The 18,525-nt window shown below is 55.7% G+C and overlaps 1 protein-coding gene across 3 annotated transcripts in view; it reads right to left on the reverse strand.

Moving 5' to 3' along the window:
- Positions 1 to 8,234: 8,234 nt before the first annotated feature.
- The window catches only part of TBKBP1 (TBK1 binding protein 1), a 60,725-nt gene continuing 50,434 nt past the window's right edge, over positions 8,235 to 18,525 (reverse strand). For all 3 annotated transcript variants that reach the window (XM_048830359.2, XM_075123591.1, XM_048830360.2), the window contains exons 8-10: positions 14,386 to 14,504; positions 13,200 to 13,915; positions 8,235 to 12,254 (exon numbers count right to left, since the gene is read on the reverse strand). In XM_048830359.2, the coding sequence (XP_048686316.1) occupies positions 12,126 to 12,254; positions 13,200 to 13,915; positions 14,386 to 14,504 (964 nt within the window). In that variant the 3' untranslated portion in view covers positions 8,235 to 12,125. The remainder of the gene's footprint in view (positions 12,255 to 13,199; positions 13,916 to 14,385; positions 14,505 to 18,525) is intronic.

Here is an 18,525-nt window from a genome sequence, read left to right on the forward strand (position 1 = left end):
CAGCACCTTTTCCCTCTCACAGCAGGAGGCGCTAGCGGAGAACCAGCTGGGCTTCCCTCTTAAAGGGACAGTACACCCCATCCCTGGTCCTCCTGGGGTGGAGGGTGGGGGGGTCTCCTTGTTGCAGAGTCACACAGAGAGATGGGCGATGGAGCGATCGGCTTTTTGTGGTCGTTCAGGGGAGAGGTGCAGGCGGCAAGAGGCCGAGGACTCGCCAAGCCTCCAGCTGGCGGCAGGGCAAGGGCAGGCCAGCCACACCAGTGGGAGAGTAAAGAAGCTGTCATGGCTGCCCCGAGCAGGCTGCAGACCCGTGCACCAGGGAGCAGCATCCGAGGAGCCAAGCAGCCTTACGTTTGGAGAAGGCCACGTGGCCACACGTGTAGCCGGGGGTGAGCGCAGACAGGCCCGCAAGCTGCAGGTTTCCCGGCAGAGGGGCCAGGTCCGAAGGGGCCTCTCCCGGCTGCGGGAGGAACGATGCTGGCTGGCCGGCCTCGAGAATCGGCAGCGTTAAGTGGAGCTATCCCATGGAGCTGTCCTGCAGGACTTGTCCGGTGGGGCACCAGGACTCTCCCCAGTTAACCAACCCAAACAGACGGGGAGCTTGTCTGTTTCGGCCCTGCCTGGGGCAGCCCGATGGGGTGCATGCTGCCAGCCGCACCCTGCACTTTAATAGTGCACCGCCGGTCCGTAGCACCGGCCAGATGGGGATCTCAAAGCTCTTCCTCAACTTTAAGGAGCTCACCCAACACCCCTCAGAGGCAGCTCCACTACTAAACCATTGGACAGAGGGAGGCACGGGGCAGTGGAGTGATCTGACTGAGGTCATAAGCGAGCGAGTGACAGAGCCAGGAATCATAGAATCATAGAATATAAGGGTTGGAAGGGACCCCAGAAGGTCATCTAGTCCAACCCCCTGCTCGAAGCAGGACCAAATCCCAGTTAAATCATCACCAACAGAACCCAGGCGTCCTGACTCCCCGGGGGGTGGGGGGGGAGGTCCAGCCCTGCTGTGGTGCATGCATTTGTGCCTCCCCTATTCAGAAACTGCCGGGGGCCAGTTCAACCCCGACATGCAACTAATTTTGCTTCCGAGCCTCGGAGGAGGCGTTGCAGAGATACAGGATGCTAGGGTGCAGACCGGTCCCGGCCACGCCCCTCCCTCCTCTAGCCCACCCATGCCCCCGAACCGCTCCGCCCCCTGCACTCTGGGGCCGCTGTGCATCCTGACCAGGCTGTCACAGGGCGGGTCACCAGACAGCTGGGCGGGGGAATCCAGCCTGTGGATCCCCTGGTGATTTTCAGCAGGGGCCCCCTTTGCACCGACTCTGCCTCCCCCTCTGTAAAGGGACCTTAGCGGGATGAAAAAATGGCTCCCCAATACCCCCACCCCCCTGCCCACCACCTAACCACCAGACCACGCAGGCTACGGTGATCTCTGCGGCACACATCAGCGCCCCCACCTGGGGAGCTTGCTGATTGATCCTGCGAGCGCAGGCAGGGCGCCGGAAGTACCGACCCTCCTCGGGAGCTGGCTGAGGAGGCAGGTGCCTGGGTGGCTCGCTGCACGCTCCCCGCTTTCAGCTAGCTCCCCAGCCACGGAGGCGCATTACTTCCAGTGGTTACACCACAAGCCCCGAGGCCAGCTGGCTTCATGAGCTCGCAGGTGCGGGGGACCCAGCGGCTTTGGGTTTTTTTTTTCCAAGAGGCGAGCGATCCGAGGCCCGGCTGACCTGCCCCTCCGCTGAGGTAGCTGGTTGCGGCTGTGCAGAGAAGGTTAATGGTGGCACCTTTCGCTCTGGCTGTGATCAAAGCAGGCATGCTGCAGAGCACAGGGGAAGGAACTGCAGACTGTAATTAGCACAGTGTGATTAGCACATCTGTTGGCTGCCCTCTTGGCCGAGGCATCGGGGCTGACCCAGGGATCACCAGACCTAGGAGCATGAGCTGCTGTGGCTTGAGCTAGAAGGCAGGATGATGGGGGAAGCTATAACAGATTCCTATCCTCAGTGGGTCGGCACCGAGCGGGGAAATAAAGCAACGCAGCCAGAGGAAACATCTGCCTTTTCAATCCCACCTCCTAACCATAGCCTCTGTGGTCTTCCCATTGTGCGGCCAACCTCTAGGGGACGAGCTTCCTTACCAGAGGCCGGGCTTTTCAACAGAGCCCTAGCAAGCCGGGATACCTCCTTCTCCCAGCCACGGCGGCTGCGGCCATGCTCAGGCCTGACCTGCTGTGCTCGCCGTCACCACGGGGCGCTGGGGCATCACCATGGCTGTGTGTTGTATAGCTAATGAGAGGGGGGTTTGGTAGAATACGTTGGTGCTTTTTTTTTATAAGTGTCCTTTCAAGCGGGGGGAAATACGTCATGTATAGAATTGGGTAGTGTCCCTTTAAATGGTGTGGGAGCCCTCCCTCGCTCTAGCTAGCTATTTGGGCCCCTTTCCCACAGTGTCTGAGCACCTCGCAATCTTTCCCGTACTGACCTCATAGCCCACTATGAGGCAGGGAAGTGCTATTATCCCCATTGTACAGGGAGGGGAACTGAGGCACAGAGAGGCTAAATGATGTCCCCAAGGTCACACAGGACCTTGCGGTTGGGCCTCCCTGTGTTCTACTGCAGAAGCCACCAGCCCCAAACAGAGAAGCAGGGTGGATATGCAGCCAGGCCCTGCATGTCCGTGAATAGTTTTAGTAGAGTTATTTTGAACCCAGATGCGTCCATGTGGTTTCCTTGTAGCCTCAGGGCTGTGTTGAGAGCAATGGCCCAGCTCTGAGAAAATGCTTGGAAGTGATTTCAGGGTGCCCCCGCCTAACGTTTTCTCAAGGCGTCTGGAGGGTGCCTTGTTACCCTTCTCCCTCAGCAAGAGATTTGCTGATGCTAAACAGGGAAAGCGTTGCAGGGGCGTAGTCGGCAGGGCTGACACCCAGCTTGCTGGATGGCTCAGGTTCACGCTACAGGCACTGGAAAATTGGATTGTGGCGAGATTCTCCAGTGAGAAGGTGGGAAACAAACCAACAAAGCAAAGGTTCCAAGGTTTTTTCTTGTTTATTTTGGGTGAAGGGAATAGAACAAAGGAAAGCACAGGGTAAACAGAACATCATGAAGGACAGAATTTTGAGAAGTTGATTGGGGGTGGCTAACAGATCAGGGTGACAGGGAGTTGTCACCCCCACTTTGGCACTGGCAAATCTCTCTCTCACTGAGGCAGGGTGACTACACAACAAGCTAAGGTTTGGGTGCCACCAAGAAAGTGTCACAGCCTATTTCGGATGTCGCCATTAGGGAGTGTTAACCTAGATTGCTTCAGGTTTAGTTGCCTGTTTGCAAAGTTTCTCTCACCAAAGAATAACTAAGCACAGCAGAAGCCTTCTCATGTGGGGTTTGAAAAAAAGACAGAACAAACTGCTGGGGGGAAAGAGTGGAAAGTAGGAGAGTGAGTTTGGGGGGGGGGGCGGAGGGTGAGAAAACCTGGATTTGTGCTGGAAATGGCCCAACTTGATGATCACTTTAGATAAGCTATTACCAGCAGGACAGTGGGGTGGGAGGAGGTATTGTTTCATGATCTCTGTGTGTATATAAAGTCTGCTGCAGTTTCCACGGTATGCATCCAATGAAGTGAGCTGTAGCTCACGAAAGCTCATGCTCAACTAAATTGGTTAGTCTCTAAGGTGCCACAAGTACTCCTTTTCTTTTATCCACATGATGCTCTGTTTTGCAAAGGGCTCAAGGCCGGACTTACAACTGCTCAGCATCCAGAATCGGGGCCAGTGTTTCAGAAGAACTCAGCTCCCCTTCAAGCACTGAGGGGGCAGTTTTCTAATGCACCAAAGGCTCTGTTAACGCTACACTGAGGGGTGCGATTGCAGCTTTTGTAGTCAGACCCGGGCTAGCTGCCCGAGCACTGCCTACCCAGGAGCCTGGGCAGGAACTTGGGTGGCTAGCCCAGGCTGCCATGACTTCACTGCTCTTGGTATTTGAGCTAGCTGGAGTAAAGCTAGCTCCTGTATCTACCTTTCCACTGCCATGTAGACAGACCCTACGCCAGTTAGGAGCATAAGTCCCATTGACTTTCCATCTGACCAAACCGGAGTAAGAGCCAGATTTTCAATTTTCAAGTCACGACTCGAGCTGGTCAAAATGCAGAACTCACATTCTGTGGGAAATTCTAACTTTTCCTTTCGTCCCGAATCAGAATGAAAAGTGGAAATTTCCAAATGCCCTGCAACCCAAAATTCACCATTTTGTTCAGACCGCATCCAGGAGTTCGCTTCTGTTTGTAATTACTGCTCAGGCATTGTTCCTACAGAAGAAACATTTATTAACCCATTAGGTATTTCCATCTTCCTGTGGTTCCTTCGGACTTACTTGGATGCTACCAACCTGCTCACTCCAAAGCCCACTGAAGTCAATGGAGTCTCTAAATTGGCTGCAGTAGACTTTGGCTAAGCTTGATATTATTATGGACCAGGGTTGAAAGCCTCAAGAGTTTTCCCATTGAATTCAACAGCACAAGGCTTCCGCCCAGATCCCCAGCTGGTGTAAATCAGTGTCTTTCCATTGATGTCAAGGCAGCAACACCGATTTATACTAGCTGGGGATGTAGTCCATTGACTTAAATAGGGCTACGTTGGTTCACACCAGCTGTGGATCTGGCTTTCTCTCTCCATGCTCTTTCGTCAGGCATATTCTCTCCTCCATTGCCTCTATTTCACTTGGTATTTTGCTTACCAAACATCTTGTTTGCTACACGCTTCCTCTGTGGTTTCAACCACTATGTGCTTTGTAGCCTCATATCTCTCCTGGTCTTGGGGCTTGTGTTTTATGCTTATCTCCTCTTCAGTTGCAGACCAGAGTGCTTTCTTCTCCCCAGAAGAGTTCAGGAATTCATTTGCACCAGACATAGCCCTGTGGGTTCAGATTCTGAAGGCTGGAACCCTTCCTGCCCCCCCCCCCCGGTCTAGGTTTTCAACACTCTTTCCAAAAAATATGCCCGCCCAATTGGCAATCCATTTTGAACTGCTGCATCCCTGCAGGTACCACAGCTATTTGTTTCCTGAAACCAGGTAGCTGGGGCCGGACTTACCTGATTAGTGGTCAGCCTCTCCTCTTTGCACCTTAAAAGGCCAAAGCATGGGGCTGTCAATAGGGCACTGGCGAAGAGTCAAGGCACCTGGGTGCTATCTACTGTGGGATTTTAGGCAAGTCCTTCTCCAGCCTGGGCCTCTGTCCACCTCCCACCCTTTGTCAGTCTTGTCTATTTAGACTGTAAGCATTTGGGGGCCAGAGACTCGCTCTTACTGTGTGTTGTACCCACACCTGGTATCCTGAGGCCCTGATCTCCACCCCCGCCTTTAGCTGCTACTGTGATACAAATAATAATAATATCCCTGCTTGGAAGTGGATAAACTCATAGGTAACTACCCCGATGACCACGCTTCAGTCTTGAAAAGCAGCAGCGATTTACGATGGATCTAGCTGCATTTCTTAAAGCATCCTGAATTTCCAGCATCCTGAATTAACCCCGAGCACCAAAAACGTGACATGTTGCAGTTCTCCCAATAAACTCCAGGGGGCAATGCCGTGCCCTGATTCAGCCCCATTCTCCCCCGCACCGCCATGGGGAGTGGGGTTCCATTGAAGGGGCTGGAAAAGCCGGGCTGTGTAACGTGGGAGGGGGAACTCTACCGCCCGGCAGCTTTTCCCGTCATTGACTTCAGTGGGCTTTGGATCAATGCCTCACACTCGTATAGAAGTGAGATCAGGAGGAGCGGGGGGGAGCGTGGGGAGTAGTCAGCATGTTTCCCATGGATTTTATTTACCGTGTCACTTCCCCCCTCCCCCCCCGGCCAGGGATGCGAAAGGTATCAATCCAGCGGTGGGGGCGCATGGCAGGGTCGGGGCTGGAGGAGGTAACGCAGGGAACATTCTCACACAGGCTTCCCACCTAACTGCCTGGGGACTTGCATAGCTTTTGCTTTTGATTGTCCTATTTCCCTCCCACCCCCTGTGGTTCTAATCTTACTGTTGTGAAAACACCACAGTAAATCTGAAACAATCCAGCTATGATATGAATCAGGCTCTGTAGAGCCCGGTTACGAGGTCACTTCAACTCATTCACCTTCCCTGGCCAGCGATACTAACATCAGGTCTTTGTAGTGGTGAAAGCACAAGCTGGTCCATTCCCCAGCACTGGGTGAAAGGAAAGTGGTGCGGATTCAATCCCCACCTCTGCCACTCACCTGCTGTGTGAGCTTGAGCCTCATTTCTGTGCCTCTGGTTCCCACACCCACACCAAGACTGGTCTGCCAGGTTCTTTCATAGATACTAAGGTCAGACGGGACCATTATGATCATCTAGTCTGACCTCCTGCACAACGCAGGCCACAGAATTTCACCCACCCACTCCTGCGAAAAGCCTCTCACCTATGTCTGAGCTATTGAAGTCCTCAAATCGTGGTTTAAAGACTTCAAGGTGCAGAGAATCCTCCAGCAAGTGACCCGTGCCCCATGCTACAGAGGAAGGCAAAAATTCCTTCCCGACCCCAAATATGGCAATCAGCTAAACCCTGAGCATATGGGCAAGGTTCACCAGCCAGATACTACAGAAAATTCTTTCCTGGGTAACTCAGATCCCTCCCCATCTAACATCCCATCACAGGCCATTAGGCTTATTTACCATGAATATTTAATTACCAAAATCATGTTATCCCATCATACCATCTCCTCCATAAACTTATCAAGTTTAATCTTAAAGCCAGATAGATCTTTTACCCCCACTGCTTCCCTTGGAAGGCTATTCCAAAACTTCACTCCTCTGATGGTTAGAAACCTTCGTCTAATTTCAAGTCTAAACTTCCTGGTGGCCAGTTTATATCCATTTGTTCTTGTGTCCACATTGGTACTGCGCTTAAATAATTCCTCTCCCGCTCCGGTATTTATCCCTCTGATATGTTTATAGAGAGCAATCCTATCTTTCCCATGATCCACGACACTTCCAAGCAGGGAGGTTATTAGGCTACATCTACATTTAAACTGCCACATCGGCGCCGCTGTTGCGTGTCAATGTAGACGCCATTACAGCACTGGGAGAAGCTAGCGCTGTCTGCATCGGGGTTTAGGTCACATCCCGCAGCGACATAGCTGCGTCTAGCTCCGTGTAGACCCGGCCTTATTGTCTGCATGAGGGTGGTACCCGAGATCAGGGTTCTGGTGTTGTGCTAAGGCGGAAAATTTCAATGTTGCTGAACATTTTTTGATTTTCTCTGGTGGAAAACTGCAAAGAGGGAGCCCCTGGAAGACTCTTGTCAGTTTCACTTTCCCCCAGCAGGCAGCCTGTGAAATCGACAACAGCCTTCCCAGCAAGCCTCTGGGATGCCAAAAGATTCCATTGTGGTTCTCCCCATACAGATTTTAATCTGGAAATCCCTCCCTTCCTGCAAAAAAAATTTCACATTTTTGACTTTTCATTAGGGACAGAAAATTAAAAAAAAAAAAAAAGTCAACTTTTTCTCAGGAAGGGATTTCCATTTTCTAGCCCGCTCTTGCTCAGTCCCGGAGACCATCAGAGTCACCCCACTCTAACATAGCCGAGACAGCCCCTCACGGACCAGCTGTTCTCACACGGTGAATCAGGTTCCAGCCCACCCAGCTGAAGCCTGATCCAGCGCTCACAGACATCTGTGGAGTTAGTAGTTTGACACCAGTGTAAGCCGGGAGCGAATCAGACCCATTCCCTACCCCTCTCCCTGGGAGACGTGCTGTCGGGGATCTAATTTCACTGCCAGCTAGAGATGAGCTTAAGCTGTGATCGTGAAAAGGAGAGGCGGGGAGGGAGGGGGATGGAACAAACAATTTATCTGTTAAGGGGTGGTTCACTCTTATCAGAAGTTTGGGAAGCACTTCACTCCTTGCCAGAGCTGAAAGTAGTACCCAGGAGTCCTGTGCCCAGCTCTGTCCATTAGACCACATGCCCTCGCCCCCACAAGTTAGAAATAGAACCCAGGAGTCCTGGCACCCATTCTTCTGTTCTAACCACTAGACCACACTCCCTCCAAAAGCCAGGAATAGAACCCAGGAGTCCTGACTCCCAATCCTCTACTCCAAGTACTAGACCAACGTTTTGTCCCTGGCCAAGCAGATTATGTTATCCTGGGGAATTTAACTGCAAAAGCGAACGAGCCAGCCCTGACCCACAGAGCCCAAAAGAGAAGAGATTTTGGCTGCCACTTGACGCTTCAGTCTATAGGTAACTTTTATTTGACTTATTCTGTTTCACAGAGCACAGGATCTCTTCAAAGAGAACATACACAAAAGGAAGATACGTACAGACCAATGTCTCTCCACGTTCTCCTGAGCTGGGGATCTCAGGGGCCCGTGTTCGTTGGCGGGCCGTATCGAGAGGGGTCAGTCAAGAGCATGCAGCACAGAACGATGACTGACAGGCCGCTTGGATCTCCCGATTGGGTGCTCGGTTGGGAGAGGGGCGGAGATTATACCACATCACGTATTTCTGCTTTGGATCGTGGGACTAGAACGGGGGGATTGAAGTAACAGGCCCGGAGCAGCCTACAAAAAACGACACACTGAGAGCTCTCTGCAGGCCACGCATGGGGAAGGGGTAGCTCTGGGCTCTTCAGACAGAGCCGTGCATTGTCGCATCAGGCTTTGCGCCACAATGCAGAATGCATCAGACCCCTACAGACGGACCTGGGCAGCTCAGCCCCATCTTGCCTCTCCATCCTTTCCGCTTCTCGTTGGCTCTGAGGTAGATTTCATGTGGATGTGGGACAAGTGGTGTCAGTAGTGGGGAAATTAAATTGCTCACGGGCACTTCTCTAGCCCTTGACTCCTCCCCCCTGTGCTGGCCCCTCCCCCAACCTTAAAGTGACATGACTTCAATATGGCTGGAATCCTCCGCCTGCTGAAAATGCTTGTCTTGTCTGTTTCAGAGTAACAGCCGTGTTAGTCTGTATTCGCAAAAAGAAAAGGAGGACTTGTGGCACCTTAGAGACTAACCAATTTATTTGAGCATAAGCGTTCGTGAGCTACAGCTCACTTCATCGGATGCACTTTCCACAGTATGCATCCGATGAAGTGAGCTGTAGCTCACGAAAGCTCATGCTCAAATAAATTGGTTAGTCTCTAAGGTGCCACAAGTACTCCTTTTCTTTTTGTCTTGTCTGTGACATCCACAGCTTGTGGGCGAGCGTGTGTTACCAGAGTATGGAAAGGAGTGATGCATCAGCCAAGGAGGATGGGGCCAGCTCCTCTGTCAGTGTAAATCGGTGCAGAGGGGCTACATCGATTTATGCCAGCTGGCCTTCCAAGGAGACTCAAGCCCTTTCAGCCCCCGCCGACTTCAGTGGGACTTGAGGGTGCTCAGAGCCTGCTTGGAATTTTTCTGCAATCTCGCAGGATTGGGCCCTTTTTTGCCCAATGCCACGACTTCCAGCCCCAGATGCAGCGTGACATGAGATATGGGGGGGAGAGCCATGAGTGGCGGGGTGTCATCCCCACCTCCCCAGAATGCACAAAACTGGTTTGAATGCATTTTCCCAAAGGCCCGCGTCCCTGCTAGACTCAGGCACCTTACCCAGGGGCACCGGCGTCAGCCCTGCTTGGAAGCGTCTGGAATTGCTCTCTGATTCATAGGCTTTGGGTACGTCTACGCTGTGATTAAACACCCGGGGCTCAGGTGACTCGGGCTCGCGGGGATCAGGCTGCAGGGCTATGAGACTGCACTGTAAATGTCTGGGGTTAGGCTGGAGCCTGGGACCCCACAAGGGTCCCTACAGTTTTATAGCCCAAGCCTGAGTCAGATGACACGGGCCAGCCACTGGAGTTTAACTGCAGTGGAGACATGCCCATTAAGGCCAGAAGGGACCAATATGATCCAAGCTCCTGCATGGATCCACCCCTGGGTGGCTTGTGCGTCAGGTACACATAACGCAGGCCAGAGCGCCGCACCCCGTGATGTCCACATCAAGCCCATCAGTCAATTCATGGTCCTATAATTTTGGCATCCATCCACCCTGGATGGCCAGCACCATCAGTCGGTAACGCACCACTCGGCCACCCAGCATGTGGGGCCAGAGGCTAGTCATCACTTTGGCCAGCCCCTAGGGTCACCCGAGCTGCAGGTTGGCCCTGCTCTGATCCCTGTTAAACCACAAGCCCTTCTTATGGCAGTTTGGAACCCTCTAACTTCTTGGGGTCTCGCAGTTCCATGGATGAACCCCACAATCCAGGGCTCAACTACCCGTGGAGTTGTTCCATTTGTGGATCCTCGTATTCCAGCCTTGTCCCCGGTCAATGGTGAAACTAAACAGGAACGGGGCACGCTTGTTGTGGAATAAAAGGGTCCATACATGGGGGTTAATCAGGAACAGCTAATGCACTTTCCATTTACACTGTGCTTTAGTCCGCATTAACTTTCAAGTGTGGACAAGCCCTCCCCATCTGAGAGTTTCCTCAGACAAGGAGCTCAGGATTCCCCTTGGGCCCAGAGAATCCAATTTCACACCACAGCCACTCCCCAGAACAATTTGAGAGTGGGGCCCAAACCCTGCATCTGAATACCCCTTGAAATGCCAGCGATCTAGTTGCTCCAGATTAACTGTTAATGGTTTGGGCCCATCTCTAGGCAGAGCATTGGGGTGGAAAGGGCCGGAGGGCAAACGCCACCTCCCAGCCCACAGTGCTGCCAACAGCGAGCAAGAGTCTCTTCCTTCCCTTCCCCGCCCCAGAGTTTGGACGAATGACACCAGCCGAGGATCTGGCCCAGAGGAACAGCCGATGCCTACCCAGAGACGCACTGCTACGGCTGCTAGTTTCATCAGCGCCCTGGTGAATGATGAAGGAGTGGGGGTTTGCCCAGCACAAAAAATATCTCTGGGTCCCGCTAGGAAATGTGGGATACTCCCAAAGGATCTTCGCTGTACGGGTACTTCTGATGAATGAATGACTCCATGAAGTTCCACTGAGACAGTCCCCGGGGTACGGGCAGGGGGAAATGAGGGCAGCTGGCCAGTCTGAATGGGCTTGTCGCAGATCAGTACAATGCAAAGATGCTTGGTAAGGCCGGAGAGAGACAGTGGGTCTTGGACCCACGCAGGTGACCGCTGTGGAATTAACATGATGCCATCACGACAGTGTCACATGCCATCACGAGACTGCGGGCAAGGTGAGGGCGTGACCACTATGTGGGACACAGAGGGTATTCTTGATACATGGTAACTAGCTACTCAAAGCAACGTGTCAGGATGAAGGAGGAGTAAACGGTACATCAAAGAGAATATAAATACACCAGGGACATAGCTGGGCTCCACCAGAGTCAAAGTCAAAAGCAGCCTTTGACTTTGCAGAGACCAGGATACCGCCCCTAGCCGACATTAAGTTCAGTGCAATATTATAGGATGTCCATGCTACACCTCTAGAAAGTGGGTTTTGTTTCTCAACAGTGTCACTGAGAGAAAGGGGGGGGGGATGGATTTTAATGGAAAGATGCTTGAACTAGCAGCCAAAGGCCAAGGCAGGTTGGTTTGAAAGCTCTCAGGGGCCAACAGTGACCAAAGCTGAAGAGAACCAACCGCCCTGTAACAATTAAACCCCTGGGGAGAGGGGAGAGACTCAAACTGCACTGAGATTCCTGCAGACAGGTGCATGGAAACTCTGTGCCTCTCACCGCAGCAGCTTTCAGAGTGTGGGGGTGGAATCCATCCTCCATCAATCCTCCCTGAGATCATCCAGAGAAACCAAATGGCACAGCAAGAGCTGTAAAGGAAGAAGCAGTAAAAGGCAAGCGACACCCTCTGTAAGAAGCCACTACTAACTGTTCTGCCCCTCCCCAGTACCTGGACCGGAGCATTCCCCCGGCTGACACAAGGAGTACTGCAGATCCTGCCATTCCCGGGGGCAGGGAGGGGAGGGGAGGGAAAAAGAAACCCACTTAAAACCAAGGTGAGGGGAAGAGGGAGAGGTGAGTCTCTTACAGTTCAGTCTTTCCTGCAGGTACTGAAGACTTGGAGGTATTTAGGGAGGCGTGTTGCTCCCCGTGTTTTCATGCAGCATCCAAAGGGGGCCAGGGCTGTAAGGAAGTCGTGATGAGGAGGAAGGAGGAGGAGCCTCAGATCTTACTGTTCTCCAGGTGCGAATCAATGTGCTTTATCAAAGCATCGTCCGGGTAGCCGATAGGGAACGCCAGCTGGCAGAGGGGGCAGCTTCGGATGTCAGAATCCACCGTCTCCATCAGCAGCTGCGGGGTGAGAGGGGGCAAAAAATGACTTTTCTGCTTAAAGGAGAGTCCCAGGTACCTCCCCAGAGAGCTGAGGGGCCAGAAGCCCAGCTGATGTCAATGGAGCAGCCCCAATTCACACCAGCTGGGGATCCACCCTGCTGGGTCTAAGTGCGCTGCCCAGGTCTTCCCTTTGAACTGCCTTCTGCCCCCAGGAGACTGTTCTGCAGCCCCCAGGTCTCCCCCTCAGCAGGCTTTGCTGGGATCTTCAGCCTGAATTCCCCCCTCATTAATTTCAGGCCACTCCTTGGGGGGTTACACCCCACCCTTCCCCTCCTGGCAGCCTTCAAGGACGCAGAGACATAGGTGTCAGCTCCCCTCAGCCACCACTCAGCCAAACTAGTTATGCTGGGCTGGCGGAGGAAAATCCCCCTTGTAACAGGAGCTACCTAGTGGGATTCACTAGAGGGTGCCTCTCCCAGCACTTGCTGTCCACAGCTGGGGTCCACCAGGCAGAGCTCAGATTAAGGTTGGGAGCCAAAGTTCCCCACATTTCTTATCTGGTTACAGGCTTTCGTGGGGCCTCCAGCACCACAGTAACCAACTGCCTCAGCCACGGACTGGATTGATCCTCACAGCCCCCCCCGCCCCGGTTTACTGATGGGGAAACTGAGGCACACAGTGGTTAAGTGACTTTCCCAAGTTCACGCAGCTCGGCGGCAGCAGAGCCAGGAATGGAACGCAGCTCTCCCCGTCCTTAGCCACAGGACCACCACTCCTCTTCCTCCCTGCGTCCTACATTCTGGTTCAGACCCATTGCTGAGAAACGGGGACACACGTCCCCGAGTCCAGGGGTGAGGGCCGGGGGTTCGGCAAGGCCGGCCCAGACCAGGCTGGAGATGGCGCTGCTGCGAAGAAGCTCGCAGCGGGACAACGGGTTAGGCAGTAACCAGGGCTAGCGCTTACGTTGATCGACGGCCAGGACTGCGCGTGCTCGGCCCTGGAGTAGGAGGCAGCTGTCCGGTGCGCGGCGGGGTCGGGGATGGGGAAGCCGGCGCAAAAAGAGGCACAGCGGGTGGCTCCCGCCTCGGGACTGGGGGGGCTGGGGACGGTCCACTCGTCTTCGTCGGAGGACTGCTTCTCGAAGCGCAGGTGCTCCTCGAAGGCGTCTCTGGCGCCCCCGGCCCCGCCGATGTAAACCTCGCCGTAGGGACGGTGCTTTGGCAGCGTGGAGGCTTCGGGCTGCAGCCACAGGGAGTGGCCCTGCCGGTACACGGCAGCGTCGCTCACCTCCGAGTAGCTGCGGCGCCCCTGGAAGCTGGCTTTGATGTGGTGGCTTGGGGGCTTCGAGTACCCCAGATCCATCACGTTCCTCTCGCTGGCGGGGGGCGCCCGGTGCTGGGAGGCGGGGGACGGGCAGGAGGGGGCCGGGGAGCGGCGCTGCTGGGCGGGGGACTGGCTCGGGGGGGGCGCCGGGGAGCGGCGCTGCTGGGCAGGGGACTGGCTCGGGGGGGGCGCCGGGGAGCGGCGCTGCTGGGCAGGGGACTGGCTCGGGGGGACGGGAGACCGCCGCTGCAGCGCGGGAGACTGGCACGGGGGGACCGGGGGCCGGCCTTGCTGAGCCGGGGACGGGCAGGGCGGCGCCGGGGAGCGGCGCTGCGAGAGCGGGGAGTGCCTCTGGCCTGCAAAGCAATGGGACAAAAGACAAGCAAGTCAGCAAGGGGACGCACCCCCCCCCCCACCCGCCAGTGTGCAGCACAGACAGCAGTGCCCTGGGGGCGGTATGCCGGGCAGGGACCAGCTCAGCCTACGTGGGGCACAGGGACCATCTCAATCAGGGAAAGAGGCCAAGGGTGGAATCCAGGCCCCTGAGAGCCATCTCCCCTTCTGCCCCTAGAGGGCGACCCTCTGGGCCTGAGGCGCACAGGAGGGGTAGCAGGGACGTCCCAGGGAGGGGCTCGTCCCCCCAGGGGTGACAGCCTGACCTCGGGGCTCTCCATCCTTCCCCAGCCCCTCTCCCCTTTCGGATCCCAAACTCTGGGCCCCTCTGGTCAAGGGGGATGGTGCCGATCTCCCTTTGGAGACCTCCCCCGCCGGGAACCGAACCCGCTGCCCCGGCGTGCAAACCCCTCGCCCCCGGGAACGTGCTCACCGCCGTTGATGGGCTGCTCCTGCAGCAGCGTTCGGAGGATCTGGCTCTGCAGGGAGCTGAGGGTCCTCAGCTGGTACAGCTCCTCGGTCAGCTCGGTGTAGGCCAGTGCCAGGTTGACTCTAACACAGGGCAGACAGCAGGGCAAGGCGTAAAGCAACCCCGTAGGAGACGGCCCGGCTCGGGAACAGGGAGAGGCCCCCCACCCCCGGCTCTGCTGAGCCGCTGCACCCCCACGACTGCGAGGGGCAACTGCAGGGGCAGATCATAGCCAACTGCCCTGGGAAAAGGGGACAGCTGCTGGACCCTGCTAGCAGAGGGGCTCCTGGGAGTCTAGGGAAGGCCCCGTGAGAGCTCTGGGGGTCTGTCTGATCTCCCCCCAGGACCTGCGACCCTATAGGCTGAGTGAAGCACGTTAACACAGATCATCAGAACAAGGTGAGAACAAAACGAGCGGAGGCCGCGGCTCATCACACCAACCAGCCGTCGCTAACCTGTCTGTACCCAGCTGATCTCTCTTGCCCTATACGTGGATTGTATGCTTTTTGGGGCGGAGATTGACTTTTTGTTCTGTGTTTGACCAGCCCCTAGCTCAGCGGGGTCCTGGTCCACTCCCAGGCAGTACCATAACCCACATTATATATCATAGTACAGGATAGGGCCGGACAAAAGGAGACAGCAGTTTTTTCAGCCCCGGAACTCAGCTCCCTTTACAAACTGAGACCGGGGCTCTAAGGAAGTCGAGCGACTTGCCCAAGGTCACATAGCGAGCCAAGGATGGAACCCAGGCATCCTGGCTTTCCAAACAAAACAAACAAACAAACAAGGCAACAGATAAATGACGACTTTTTCCTCCCGCCGGGCTGCCGGCTCCATCAATGCCTTTCCCGCGGCCCTGCCAAAGTCGTCAACACGTGGAAGTCTCCCCAACAACTTCCGCGTCGCCTTTAAAAAAAAAAAAAACAGATTTGCTATGTTGATGTGAAGGGAGAACCTGTCTCATGAGGTTACCGAGGGGCTGTCACGCCGAGCATGAGAGAGCAGCCGCGTTGAGCTGAGTGACTGTGACACCGAGGGGACCTGGGAGATGCCTCACGTAACAGCAGCGGACAGGTCCCCCCCTCTCGCCGTTCCCTTTCCCCCGCCCACCACCCCTAAAGAATCGGGGGTTGTATTCACTCCGTTGTTCACAGGACACATCCCCCTGGAAGCGGGCCATTGCTTGTTCTGACGTGCGGCCGGCGGGAGTGACGGGTGACAAAACGAAGGGCCCCGAAGGATCCGACTCGAAGGATTTTGTGAACAATGGGCACGACGCTCACCCAGAGGAGCCCCTTGTGAGCCCGAGAAGGCAGCAGAGCAGAGCCCTGGCCAGCAGCGCCGGGGTTCCTCCGTCTATAGCTCTCCTCCGTCAGCCACCGCAGCAGCTACACCTCCTGGAGCTCCCCGGTGTCCGGAAACTCACATGCTCCCCTGTTCTTCTAGGAACTCGCCATCGATCCCAGCTGGTGCCCAGTCCCTAGCCAGTCTCGCGGAGAGAGCCCTGAGCACGGGCCTTGCCGTGGGCACGGATCGCTCGGGACAAAAAGCCAGCCCTGATGTTTCCTAAAGGAGGCCGGTCACACACGCTCCTGCCCAGAGGTGGACGCCTTTGGGATCCATAAAAAGCCTGCGGCCCCTCAGTCTGGGGGAGGGATCGCTTTGTGGCTGTGCTGTCAGAGCTATGGCTGGTGCGCTAGGTGTTACGAGGCCCCTCCCAGCAGCGGAGCCCGCTCCTCTGGCCCCACCAGGGTCAGCTCACGAGAGCAGCAGCAGCCCCCTCCTCCCCCAGCCAAGCCTCCCATTGATTTCAACAGGCGCTGGAGTCAGGCCCTTAATAACCTCATTAAGGGACCACTGATCCCACCGCTGGCAGCAGCAGTCTCTGGGGCCTTGGTCATGTCACTTAACCTTTCCACCTTCCCTTCCCTTCTGCAAAATGAGGAAACTAACCCCCTGCCTGCAGCAGGACAAGGCAACATCATTGTCCCCATTCGGCAGAGGGGGGCTCCGAGATTCGCTGCTGTGGAGACGTACCCCTTGTCAACTTGCCCCATGTCACAGAGCGAACCAGTGGCAGAGCTGGGAATCCATCCCCCTAAAGCCATCCCTACTCTCTAAGCAAGGGGGTGACCACGGTGCGTCGGAGCCTGTGACATACAGCAGGACAGAGACGGGCTCAATAACTCTTTTGCAGGCTCACTCTGAAGAGGCAGCGGGCTGGATGTGAATGAAAGAGACCCGCGAATAATAAATAATCGTCACCCCTAGCTCTTCTCATCCCTACATCTCCAAGCACTTCACAGAGGAGGTCAGGTTCATTCTCCCCATTGTACAGCCTGGGAAACTGAGTCTCGGAGTGCCCAAAGGCACCCAACAGCCAAGCCAAGAAGAGAACCCGGGTCTCCAGGATCCCCACTCCACAGCTTCACAACTTCTAAAGTCAGCAGGGACCACCGTGATCATCTGGCTTGACGTCCTCTCCAACATCAGCCACAGGACTTCTCCGAAGTCCCAGTCACTCCAACCACTAGGCCACGCTGCAGTGGAAGGCAAGGTGAGGTGGAGAGGGGATTTCTAGGCTGGCTGATCTCACACAGGCAAGGCAGTCGCCAGCACCTTGTTCTCACTCCCTGAGGCCCGAACAGCCGCCAGGATGCCCGACTTTCGCCCGCCGCCCCATGAATATTTCAGACCTGAAATACTGTGGCCGTTTGGAGCCCGTGTTTTAGCACAGGGGAACCTGCCATTCCCTCAGTCTTCTGCTGCCTTCCAAAACAAAACCCCCCAACCCAGCCCACCAGGCCCTGCTGGGGGGGTCCCACATTGGCAAGGGCAGGGGAGCTGGTTAGAAAAAGCACTGCCCTGAGTATAACCTCCCTTCCTCCAAAATAACCTTCTGCCCCTCAGAGATCAAAAAGAGTGGAAACTTCCTTCTCCAGTTCAATCACTAGCAATGCAAATCAACCAAAAGGCAGGCCAGGCATGGCAAAGCAGGACTCTCCCCTGCCGTCCCCCACCGCTGCCTGGCACGCTGTGGCAGACATAACAGACTGGCGCCGTTCCAAGCCGTGGCACCGGGATTTTGGCCTCGCAAACGTGAACCGTTTCCTGTAAGGGGAGGCGAAGGCCGGGGCTGAGCGTGGGGACACATGTCGGTGGCGGCCGAGGAGAGTTGTGTGAGGTTTGTGCTTCTGAAGACAGGAAAAGTGAGTGTTTCAAATAAAGGCTGGTTAAGAAGAAAAGCCCCCCCCCAGGGTGTGTGGCTGCAAGCGGGTTAGGCAACATGCTCACAAAGCGGAGGTTTATTTTAGAAGCAAGAGCGAAAAGAAAAAAAAAATCCCCCACCGCCTAACCAGGGTGACCAACCTTTCGGGGGGCCCATTCGGTGCAGGCGGCTCAGGAAAGGCGTGTGGTTCTTGAGCCTGCGAGATGGGTGCCACACCTCCAGCGACTCGCAGGGCGATGCCCAGAAGTTGTGCAGGGAGGGAGTTGCCGCACCTCCTTCCCGTCTTCCCCCCTCGCCGGCTTTCTGCAGGAGCGTTCAGCTGCCGATTGAGGGCGGGGATAGGTGAGCCCCGCCTGGGCGAGGGGTCCCCAGAGCCCCTGGGCCTGGATCTGGGGGACACAGCCCCCAGTATTCAGCTTATTGCAGTGGCCCAAGAAACATCACCCCCGCTTCCTTCCAGCGCCCCAGGCTCCCCGCTGGGCCTCTCTCCAAGTGGACTCTTCCTGCCGGTTCCCACCCCGAGGCACGCACTTCCTCCCCGAACACCCCATCCTACATGGACGCTGTTCTTCCTCCACCCAGTCCCCGGATAGACCTCGGGAGCCAATCTGGCTTTCAGCGACCCCCATACAAACTCAGCGCTTTCTCTGGATTTGCACTGGGGTAGTTCAGCCCTGGACGTCTCGCTGACTGGCCGCTACAATGGGCCTGCGTCATCACTGGGCCCTGATCCATCCCCAATTCTCCTCTGCATCCTTGCCCCTGTGACTGATCCTCCCGCTCTCAGCTGGGTGCCTACATTTGCCCTCTTTTGAAACAGCCCCCCTCCCCCCCGCCGGCAACACCCAGCCCTATGGCCGACCCCAAGCCCGCCC

The sequence above is a fragment of the Caretta caretta genome, chromosome 27 (genome assembly GCF_965140235.1).
Source record: "Caretta caretta isolate rCarCar2 chromosome 27, rCarCar1.hap1, whole genome shotgun sequence".
NCBI classification, from domain to species: domain Eukaryota; kingdom Metazoa; phylum Chordata; order Testudines; family Cheloniidae; genus Caretta; species Caretta caretta.